Source organism: Gallinula chloropus, assembly GCF_964237585.1.
Source record: "Gallinula chloropus genome assembly, chromosome: 4".
Taxonomy (NCBI): Eukaryota; Metazoa; Chordata; class Aves; order Gruiformes; family Rallidae; genus Gallinula; species Gallinula chloropus.
In genome coordinates this window covers 71,178,240-71,190,004 of record NC_140088.1, presented here as the reverse complement: position 1 = coordinate 71,190,004, position 11,765 = coordinate 71,178,240, and the positions used below count along the sequence as shown (strand labels likewise).

The 11,765-nt window shown below is 42.1% G+C and overlaps 1 protein-coding gene across 1 annotated transcript in view; it reads right to left on the bottom strand.

Moving 5' to 3' along the window:
• Window positions 1–705: 705 nt before the first annotated feature.
• ARHGEF38 (Rho guanine nucleotide exchange factor 38) overlaps window positions 706–11,765 on the bottom strand; it is a gene marked incomplete at both ends in the record, with an annotated part of 34,993 nt that continues 23,933 nt past the window's right edge. Inside the window, 8 exons of the mRNA XM_084263745.1 lie at window positions 706–891; window positions 1,634–1,893; window positions 2,071–2,269; window positions 3,243–3,383; window positions 5,880–6,200; window positions 8,610–8,732; window positions 9,896–10,000; window positions 11,583–11,716. Coding sequence (XP_084119871.1) covers window positions 706–891; window positions 1,634–1,893; window positions 2,071–2,269; window positions 3,243–3,383; window positions 5,880–6,200; window positions 8,610–8,732; window positions 9,896–10,000; window positions 11,583–11,716 — 1,469 coding nt within the window. The remainder of the gene's footprint in view (window positions 892–1,633; window positions 1,894–2,070; window positions 2,270–3,242; window positions 3,384–5,879; window positions 6,201–8,609; window positions 8,733–9,895; window positions 10,001–11,582; window positions 11,717–11,765) is intronic.

Here is an 11,765-nt window from a genome sequence, read left to right as displayed (position 1 = left end):
ATTCTCCTGAAAATGATAACTCTCTCTTTCACAGCATCTTTTTCTAGTGCCTCTTTCCCTCTTCCCATTTCCGTATTTAAATAAATACACCTTTTTCCTTGGGACCAGCTACTAGTATCACCATTTGGTATTTGCCCTGCAAAAATGAAACCCTTTTTCTTTTCCCACTCCAATAATCTCTACTGGTAAAAAGGTTCACTACAACAGTTGCTGAGGATAAAAGACAACCAAAAAGCTAGACATTTAAGATGTGCCTATGTTCTCTGAGATAGTTCAGGCTAAATTGTTCCTAAACGCCTATGGCATCTCTGAAGACTGAATTTGTCCTTTTTCAAGGGTCTCTTAATTTTCAATATTATTTCCTAAAAATCATTAAAGAAAAACACAATTTTATCTGTGATTTGTACTCATAAGTTGCCTTTTGACGTAGCACAGTTTTGACAAAATGAGCAAATGATGAGGTGCTAGAAAAGCAAGCTCCTTGGGAGGGTAACCAGAATCAGTCTTCCTGTTAGCTGTTTCCTCCCTCAGGCCTTGAGGAGCTGATGGCTTTTGGAGGCTAAAAGTTCTCAGTATCATCTGTGCTCTGTACCAGGTACCATGTCTTGTGTCAATCAGTTCTGAACTTGCCTTGCTTGTTGTAAACTGTAACAGGTGATTATTCAGTCTGCTTCAGAGAAACTGGCTCAGCGGGCCTTCCTGTTCCTAGGCGTATGTCATCTTCCCGAGGTAGTTAGATGGTACATATCCTCTCTGACCTTTGGCTTCTGCTAGCCACCACTCTTTATTGCCACTCAGGTCAGAGAACCGAAGTATCCTAACCTTCTGGTACTCCTGAAGGCTGAGCTCCTGATTGCTCCTTGCTTGAAATGCATAAACAGCGTAGAAGGTCTGAAAAAGGAAAGCCACAAAACCCAAAAGTCTGACTTCAGAAACGTTGCCACATCTTACCCAGTCACTGTGTGTTAGTATGAATTCTGTATACAGAAACTGAGTAACAACCTATGCAAACCAGCATGCAATCCTGTAGTCTGCAATTGCTGGACAGCCTACAATGAACAGGGACAAAATAAAAAGAAAGATTAAAGGACCCAGGGAATTTGGCACGTGGAAGGACAAACCAAGCTCCGAGACCTCATCACCTTAATATAAAGTGCCTGTTTCTGTCACACCAAGCAGCCTTGGGTTGGCACAGAAAATTTTCCAGGAAGATTTATTCAGGGAGAATCACCTTTCCTAAAGCTCCTGTACTCAAATGTGACACGTCTCTGCCTTGCTGATCAGCATTGACACAGCTTTCTTGTCAACAGTAAGCAGAAAAATCCCCCAAACTGAACTATTTTGCAGGTTCATGCTCCACAGGAGAACCTTGAGGCATTTCATGTGGGGTGAGGTAATTCAACGGTGTGTTTTCTGAGAGACAGGACTGCAATTCACAGTTTAATTGATTTTCTTTTCCTACCTCATAGCTATTTAAAGAAAGGCAAAGAACAGAGAACAACAAATTCCCATACTGACAGATTAGTGCCAGTCTCTTCCGGTGTAAAAGGAAACCATTTAAATTATAAGCACTGTAATTCTAGATTTGAAATAGGAAAAGCAAGGTGACAGGCACAGTGTGTGTCGTACATACATGCTGATCATCCGTATCCTGAAAAGCACCAGTCCCTGTGCCGTTCACTGTGGCATTTTCACAGCAGTGAGGAGATGAGCTGCTGTCACTCTTCTTGTGACCCAGACTTCTCATCCTGCTGTCATTGGAGGCCCGTGAAGAGACAAAGAGGCTGATATTATCAAAATCATCATCAACGAAGCTGTTTTCTGCTACGTCCTTCTGTGCTTTAGCTGGATTGTAAGGCCTCAGGAAGGAGGAATACACATACCCTTGAAGGACTAGAGGCCAGAATAAAAAGAGAGAAAACAAACAGCAAAATACTGCTAAAACCGTTTCAAACCCAACCGTCCTATGCAGCTGTCAGTATGACAGAGGCAAACAGATGGGGCCCGAATCAAAAGAAATCAATATCCCAAAGGGAAGCTGTTATTGGGATGTTTGTGTGGAGAACTTACTTCCTGTGTCAACAAGCCATCTGCTCGTGCTTCCGAAGGGGTCCTTTTGCTCCACAACAGCCACCAGTTCTCCTTCATGTAGATCGATATCGAATTCCTGCGTGGCATTGCACTTGCGCTTAGCTTGGAACAGCAGCTCCGAGCTGTACCTGGACAGCAGCCTGGACCTGTGGCCTTCGGTTTGACGTGGGGATTCGAGCTGAAAAGCAAAGGAAGTTACTCTCTGAGAATAATGCCAAGGACATTTCTAGAGCAACACAGATGTGTGAAAAACCTCTATGTTGCACGTGGCAGCTGACACTCATTTTTACACACAGCTCAAGGCACGAGTTACACAGCTGTATGTAACCAAACCTCCTTTGCATGTGCAGCAAGGACCTGTCCAACTGTGATATTAACAGGGGAGCAATAAAGGGCAAATTTTAAAGACGTGTAGGAATTTCACTAATTAAAGACCTCTTAGTCTGTCCTTTGCTCTCAAAGAGCTGGTGTTCTGTAGGTGAACTGTCCCTTGCTGAATTGTTTCTCTGTAGCAATGATCTTTGAATTCATATGTAGTATGGGGAGGGATGTGCTGCACAGCGACAGTCTTCATATACAATGGAAGCAAGAGCACGTGTCTTACTGATGCTAAAAGGAATCCTACTCTTTGCCTCAGCTGCCTCTATAAATCTGCACTTGGGTTTTTACTTTACTGTAAACAAGACTTCTGGGTGTGTCTGATAAGGTTGGGAACTGGGGGGGTGGTGGTGAATTTTCTGAATCTTCTGCTGTGGGAGTGTATGTGTATGTATGTAAGCACCAATACATGTAGCCACAACTGAGGATGAGAGGGAAAAAATGTTCTGAATTAGAAGATTAAGATACACTGCAAGAGTATTTAATGAAAGAAGTAATCAACGTTTGCAGATACAGCCTTAGATTTAATATGTACTTAAAGACCTAAGGGTAATTAGAGATAATTTCAAGTGGATTTTCAAGGTAATAACATGAAAACAGTGAAAAATCTTCAGAAGTCACTGGTCAATGGAACAGCTTCATTCCAACAACCTGATTCAGAGTCCCACTGAAGAGACCAAGCCCAAACCTCTAGATGGCACAAAAATGGATTTGTTTCCAAAGTGGTCAAAAGAAATGATGCTTCATACACCATTTGGATGTATGGTACTCACTGGAGCAGGGACAGGTTTCTTCTTTTCCAAGCTCAATTTTCTCTCAATAAAGGCTGCACTGCTGTTTTCTTTCACAAAACTCAGCTTGTGAACCTCCTCCATCAACTGATTCTGCACTTCACAGATGCTTGAGGAAGACAGCTGCAACCACAAAGGTGGTTAGATCTCATGAGTAAAATGGTAAGGAGATTTGAAAGAGCAGATTTGGTTTAATGGTGTTTTGGTTTGTCCCCAGCCAGCAGCTAAGTACTACACAGCTGCTCCCTCAGTCCTCCCTGCTGGGTGGGATAGGGAGGAGAATTGAAAGAAAATGGTAACACTCATGGTTTGGGATAGGGACAGTTTGCTAGGGCAGCAAAGGGAGAAGGAAATAAGAACATACAAAATTAGGAACATACAAAGCAGGTGATAATGCAATTTGCTCACTGCGCAGAACCTGATGTCCAGTCTGTCCCCAAGCAGCACCGCCTCCTTTCCAGCCAGCTCCCCAAGTATATCCTGAGCATGACATCATAGGGTAGGGAATATCCCTTTGGCTATTTGGCTGGGCTGTTCTGGCTGTATTCCCTCTGAGCTTCATGTGAAAATTAACTCTATCCCAGCCAAAACCCAGGAAAATGGGCTGACTGCTCGGACTCAGTACATCTGACAAGTTACTGCTATTTTCTGCAGAGCCCATAGCTTGCTGGGTACAAGGTGGAAAGAAAAGAAAGGTCCTTGCCTAAAGAAAGTTTCTAATGATTGCTATTAGATTTAAAAGCCATACTAATTTAAGTTAAATAATTTTAAAATATTCTAAACTGATGAAAATGAACAGCCCAGCATTTATGCTACTGAGCCACCTGCTTTCAGATGCAAATGTGCATCTCAGCAGCTTTCAGAGCAGCCAATGTGATGTAGGGCTTGGAGTAATTTACCCCATAGCTGTGTGTTTGGGCAACTGGGTGCTGCCTCTAGGTTAAAACTGGTTGGGTAAACTGAAGCTCTGTCTGTGTCATTGGATAAGTGCTTTTGGTCTGTGTTTAACCCCAAATGTATTTGCTGATGTAAACAGAAAAAAAAGAAAAAGAAGGTAATTTTGTAGGCTGAGCCTCACAGAAAACAATGCTCAGTACAACAGCTTTCAAACCATGAAATGGTCAAATTACAGGGATGCAATTTCTTCACGTGGGAAAAGCCTTCATTTTCCCATGAAACAGAACAGCTCTGTGTTTTGATCCTGACCTTGCTTGCTTAATTTTTCAGCTGCCCCTAGCTGTAAAGTGCTGTGTTCAAGCCTTGCTGGAAAGGAATACTCCAGAATTGCCTCACTGTGGTGTGTTTCCTATCTCGAGCCTTGCTGCAGTTCAGGTGAGTTTATTTGGGTGTGCGGAAGGCACAGCCGTGTTTGTTTCTTGGGGGTGGTGGTTCAAGTCCTCTCTACAACAAAAGTGAAACACTGTAGGATTTTCACACAAATTAAGAATAACTTCTCAACTTCAATCTTCGGGTAATGATCATAATGCCCAGAAAGATCATAGTGGGCTAGAGAAAATAATGTCTTTCTGCATAGCTCAGGCAGGCATCTCTGGTACTTTTGGCTACATAAATGATGTGATACAGGTAGGGATCTCCTGGAGAGAGTCCAGCAAAGGGCTACGAAGATGATTAAAGAAGTGGAGCATCTACCCTATGAGGAAAGGCTGAAAGAATTGGGGCTGTTCGGCCTTGAGAAAAAAAGACTGAGGGGGACCTTATTAATGTTTATAAATATATCAAGTGTGGGACACAGGGGGAAATCTTTTCAATGGGCTGTGGGGATAGGACAAGGGGCAATGGCTGCAAGTTGGGGCACAGGAAGTTCCGCACCAACATGCGGAAGAACTTTTTCACAGTGAGGGTGGCAGAGCCCTGGGACAGGCTGCCCAGGGAGGTGGTGGAGTCTCCATCTCTGGAGATATTCAAGGCCTGTCTGGATGCCTACCTGTGTGACCTGTCCTGGGGAACCTGCTCTGGCAGGGGGGTTGGACCCGATGATCTCTTGAGGTCCCTTTCAAATCACAGAATTGTAGGGGTTGGACTCTTTAAAAATACCAACACAGACAAAGCTGTTCCTTACTCCCTAGAGATGTCTGCAGGAGCTTCTGCAGTGTATTTGGGTTTAAAAGTAACTTTTTATAGAGATTATTTCATTAACTCTCCTAACCTTTTTCTTTTCTGCAGTCACCTGTGACTCTGCAGGTCCAGCAGCAACAGGGGCATTCATGTACTTCCTGGGAATTTCTCTTCCTCTGTTTTCTGGACTCCTCAGGGCAGACACTAAGAAACAAAGACTAAAATGCTAGCAGGTGCCTCCTTTCTGCCTTACTGTAACATTCTTGCCATTACTATCTCTCTAGCAGCTGGGATAGCTGCCTTAAGATTATTCTCAATGAAAAATCCAGCCCTAACAAAGCTTCAGCTCAGAACCTAACCTTTGCTGAGCTTGCAAGGAAGAGAAGAAAAAACCCAACCCAAACCTGACCTGCTGCACTGAGCAAACAAAATCAGTGCAGCGGCACAGCGTGTAGGTATGTGTCCTAGGTGGCTCTAGCCAAATCACACAGAAAGGAAAAAGACAAATAAAGGCAAAGCTACACCCATTTCTAATGTACTTACTGGAACGGGCACCACCACAGCAGAATTGGATTGAAGTGCTGCAGACATAATATTCCTGAAGAAGGTGATGAAGCAATGTAGGCAGTTCAACACAATCTTTTTGGCTGCTCTGTTGAACACCTGAAGTTCTTCCACTAGCTGTGCATTTAGAGCCTCATAGTCTTTCTTTGCCAGGTCCAGCTCTTCTCCTGTTGACCTCTGAAGGTAGCTGTTGTAGTCCAACAGCTTGTCATAGCGCTTCTGGATGAGCTTCTGTGGGCCTGAAAACAAGGCTTGTAGTGCTGAGAGAGGAGTCAGAACAAGCTTGTCCAGCTGAGCCATCTGCAAAGGTATAAACCAGACCTAATTAATACTTTATTCCTGCAGTTCTTCAGACACCATACCAGGGTAAGATTGATAGCAGTCTATCAAGCAATCTGTTAATTACTCTTCAACAATTGCTGTCAGAGGCAGCTTCAAGCAGGGTCTAGCATAAGTTAGACTCTCCTTCAGAGCATTGCAGAGGCTTTTCAGCCTGAAGTGTCTGGCGACGGTGCCGTGGAGCACGCGGCCCGCCGTACTGCCCGCAGCGTGCTACCGCTGAGGGAAAACTAGGCAAGGGTCATTGAAGTGGCCCAATAAAACTGTGATTGCCTTAATTGGAAGGCCTAATGCCAATGAACAGCCTAGAGGCAGTGAGGTCTTGCTGAATGGTAGGCTTGCAGTCTTGAATGCTATTGAAGCCCTTTTTTTTTTCCCCTGGAAACAGCTGTAACTCAATTCCTGTTTAAGCAAACACAAACAATCACTTGATTTGATTAAATTATGTTATGCTTGTTGGTTTTATCACTAGTAATCAACAAAATTAGACACCTGGTAAAAAAGCAGCCTTTCTCAGACTTTTCCATTAGTCTTTAATTGTCTCAAGGGATTAATACTGCATGAAATATTTTTTTTTTCTAAGTCACTTGTTCAAATACAGCAGAGGCTTGTAATGAGTGAAACTCACCACATTAAAGTTCTTGGACATTCTATGTGAATTAAGTTGTTGTGTGGAATGTGAGAATAAAAAAGCAGCTGTCCCTCCACCCTCCATGACAAACCACAGTTAACAACAGATACATTTTAGCACCAGAATTGTTCTCCCAGGGCCCAGATGATGTGCACTGGCTATATGGTTCCTACTTTATTTCCACCTGAAAAATGGGTCTGAATTTAGCAAATGAATTTTTGGTAGATTAAGAAAACAATTTTTCCAAACTTTTGGATCAGTTTTCTGGAGGAGAAGAGGTGATTGTGGATTTCTGCCCTAAAATATAATAAAGAAGTTATTCATTATTGACAAATGTGAGGGAGGAAAATAAAAAATTAACTTGAGCCAACTGCTGGGATGTCCAGTGATAATGGAGCCTTTCAGGATAATGTGAAGAAAACTGTGGGTTGTTCAGTGAGAACATCTACTCATTGTGCAATGTCAGGATGAAAGTGTTGGGGTTATATTTTTTAAAAGCTTATACATAAGGTAGAGAATCTTTGTAATCCTGTAAATCCAAGACACGGAAATAAATAGAAATTAACATGGTTAATGACAACGTCCATGGTTAAAACAAAGATGGGTTCTCTTTTTGGTTTGTTTTTTAAACTAAATGGACATTCAGAGTAGCTGGGTCATGAGCCAATGGGAGTCACACAATTTTTTTCTGAAAATAAGTTTTCTGTTTCATCTAATTTGGAATTGATTCAGCTTCTCTTTGATGTTTCTGAATGTGGGGGCATGTTGCATAGTGGACATCCTCACCACTGCGATGAGAGAAGGGTAATTTTTTTGTGCTTTAGGCACTGTATTCATTGTAAAGACATTGCAAATATCTTCCTGATTATTGAGATTAATTTTCAAGGTTCTTTTCCAATCTGGTGGAACTTCAAGCGAAAGGAAACACACCACCTTACACAACCTTACTCTGCCTGTTATTACTGGGAGGATGTGGTCTGTAAAAGATCCTTCTGTTTCTTGGCACACTCTGTGTTTCAGTGCTCTGGAAATGACTGATTGGCTAAATTTTAGTCAGCACAAGCCTAGGAAAGAATAGGAAAATCTCCACCTCTGAATTTTTCCAGCTTTAGCAGCTGCTTGAAGAAGCAACCTGTACATTTTACAGAGACATTTTAGTCTGTCATCCTAGAGCCAGGCATTAGTGTCCATTTGAATCCTAAAAGCAAGAGACCAGTGGAAAAATTATCACCTTCCTTTTAATTTGTTTATAATTCCTATGGGCTGTTCAGATTTGTCATGATTTCTCTATATGAAGGATAGTAACTTACTGGAAAAGGTAATAAAGCTGAGATTTTCACCCATCTGTGTTTCCAGGATGATAGTTCTAATAGTTCATGAGCACAGCAATGATCACAAAAGTCACTGTAAAACTGCAAGTGTTGGTAACAAAAGTAGCAAAGCAAAGATTCACTGCTGTTGTCTGAAGCTCAGGTGAAGTGTGTAAATTTAGCACAAAGATTCTAGTTTGGACCCGGGAATTAATCTTGAGAAGTTTTCTTTAGCTTTTCTAGGGAAAACACAGTGCACTTAAACTGAATTTTACCTTGGCTCTTACAGAAACCCAGCAAAAAACCCACTCATCTTCCCCAATGGATTCCTAAGGCTCTTGCCTCCCTTCTGTCCCAGTCTCTCTTTCATACACCTCTTTTGTCATGCATACAGGCAGCTGTGTAACACTGGACATTGCATAAACTTACAAGGTTTTTACAGAGATTTGCAGCGTTGTTCTGTTTCTCCAAACAATCGTGGAACTCATTGTCTTTGTCTTGCAAGATTTCCTGAAGCCCAATTATATTTTGTGCAGCCAGATGTATAGAATCCTAAATAAGAAGATGGTGAGAAGATGAAGCTGTATTACACTCTGTTCTAATAAATGGCACTTCCTCATGCAGATACTGCAATAACACCGATGGAATCTGAAATATTTTCCGTCTCTGACACCTGTGTGGTTTCTCTGCAGTTTCCAGTCATCATGGGGTTGTTTACTGTGGTAATATTTTCCTGGGTCTGGTCTATTTTCAATACAAACTATTTAAAAATCAGGTTGTTAATGTTCAACTGGAAAGAAAATATGCCCCAACCTAATGAATATTCCATTGGAAGTTAGCTACTGCTCAAGGAGCCAGCTCAAGATGCACGCACCCTCAGACACCTCTTTTGGAGGACTAAGTAGGAATACAGTGGTGTGATTCACTTACTCTGAATTTTAATATTAATGAAGTGTGCATCCATTTGGATAAGGAACCATCAGCACCTTTCCAGGCAACAACCCTTGTCTGCTGAGTTCACTGGCCTGCTGCTGTTTGCTAAACAAGGTGCATTTGTGGTAAGCTCTGGCCAGCTGGTTACCGATCTTACCTACTTCTCAGTCAACCTTCGCACCCAGTTCAGGCCCAGTTACACTCTGAAGGGCCTCGTGCCATCTAGAATTGGTAAGCTGTGCATGAGAGGGAAGAGTTGGTAAGTTACAAGCCAACCCACATCTTTGGAGAGGAGGATTAAAGCACAGATATTTACAGCCCTCGAGAACTCTGTACAGATAGTGCTAGCCCTCAATGCAACCTAGCAACAGGATAAAGGAAAGAAAGAGTCCTTGCATCCAAAATGCATATTTTAGGACATCTCCATTAATGTGGCTGCAACTCAGTTGTTCCATTTTTAACTCCACATGCAGATGTGCATGACCCATAGGATGGCTTCACATGGTGGTTGAAAGTCATTACTGTGCCACCAGATAGTAACTTCTTTTCTGCATTGTACCCATGGGTCTCCACAGAGCCTGCTTGTGTAAGGGTTAAAATGCAGAAATGTGGGCATCAAAACATTTTGGCCATGGGCTCAGTAATTCAGCAGCAGAGCTCATTTATTTAATACCGTGATGTGGACAGGCCTGCTAATAAATAATTTGGCAGTGGCAGAAATGCATGTTAACTGGTTATAAACATGGATTGTGCCCACAGGTTTCAAAAAGGCCTGTACCCACCTGGAGGTGCTGTGAGGAGAGCGAAATGTTCTTCACACACAACTTCACGGTCTTCTCTAAACTTCGAAACAACTTTTCCTCCTTATTAAAAGTTTGATCTTTCACCTAAAATAGAAGTTTTCACTGTTATTTTGGCAGCCCAAATGAGCCTGGCTAATGAAGGAAATGCCCAGACCACTGCTGGAAAATTCCCAAACCTTCCCTTTGAAAATAGAACAGGTTGGACCCCAATTGCCCCAAGCTCCTTTTTTAATCCAAGAAAAGTCAAAGACATAGGGCAACACACAGAGAATTTAACTTTTAACCCTTGTGGAAGTAGAGAATTGATTTATAACCTGTGTGTGCCAATAACACTCACACTTGTTGGTCTGCTTGAGGAAGCAACAGGCACTACTTCCCTGGATGCTTCTTTGTGGGTGATGGGGAGATGTCCCCCAGGCAGGCTGTAGATGGAGCTGTTACCTCTAGAGCAACGCCAGCTCTTCAGCTAGAAACCTCAGCAGCTGGGAATAGCCTTGTACTACTTTGTTATGCGAGCTCAAAAAAACCCCCTGAAGATACGTTTGGGTTTGCCTCTCTTTTACTTGAGGAATTCGGGAAACCTCGAGTCTCGTTTTCAGTGGTCTTGCTGTAAGGGTCACAGAGTGTTTCAGAGATGTAAATTGGGAACGTTCTTAGTCTAAATAAGCAGGGGGAGGGCTGAATCTTTTTAACAGATGCATCCTGATTCTGAAATGATTCTTAACTGTTTTCAGCTTAATTAAAAGAGACAAAACCAAAAAATATATGTGAAAATCTTCTAAAGAAAAACTCACGTCTCTTACTCAAATTCAATTCCCTCCTTTTTTTCTGATGATATAGCCTTGCTAGTGTCCCATTCTGAATACAAAAATTTCCACTGTACAAATAAATGAACAGAAGAAATAAATGTGGGTAATTTGCATCAGAGAAAGTGGGAAACCACTGATAAAAAACAAACCAGGAAAAAAACGGCATGTATCTTGTAAAGTCACATCTAGAAAGGCAAGTGACCTTGTATAATCGGCCATCTCGTGCAGTAAAGTGCACTGGATATAATTTTCAAGGTCAGTTGTAATTGATTTTCTTTGAGATTTAGCTTAAGCTTTCCTGAAAATGTTTATCCTGCTAAATTTTGAACTGCAACCCCAAAATTATGAAGGCGTGTTTTATTTTTGGCCACACAACACCCATCAGACTTATCACAGGGTTCTTTGCCTCTGGTAGGTTTGGCAGTTCCAGGTCCTTATGTAGAGGCAAACCCCGTGGCCTTTTCTAATCAGAAGCACTGCTTGTCTTCCTTGGTGGGTTCAGAACATGAATGTTATGATGCAGAGCAAGACATCCTCATCACCTACAGTAACTATTGCCAGTCTCCCTGCAAAGTGCGGAGTTTCACAAAATCACCAGTCACTTCCTCTCTGCTGAAGATCAGAAGTTTGAGAAACTCTTAAATAAAGAGGGAAAAGGTGGAGAACACATTACGTTATTTTCTATTTCAATCACAAAGATCTTTCCTGTCTTCTGTGACAGTCAGAAAATTACTTTATAAATGATGCAGAAAAAAAGCAACACCGCAAACTCCATTTGCCAGCATGTCTTAAAAAATGTCCAGTGCAAATGCAGAACTGAAGCTGTCAATGCAAATCTGCAGTTGGATGATAAGTACCTGAGGTTCTCCCCCCGTCAGTATTTTCAGATGGCTGGTGACCCTCTTGGATTTCTTGCTAATGGAGTGGATATTCAATCGGGAAAACTTTTCTTTAAGGGTTTCATCCTCATCGTTCCTCTTGTACTTCAGCACTGCAGACAGAGAATTTCATGACACTAATAATCTGTATTTGCGGGACTT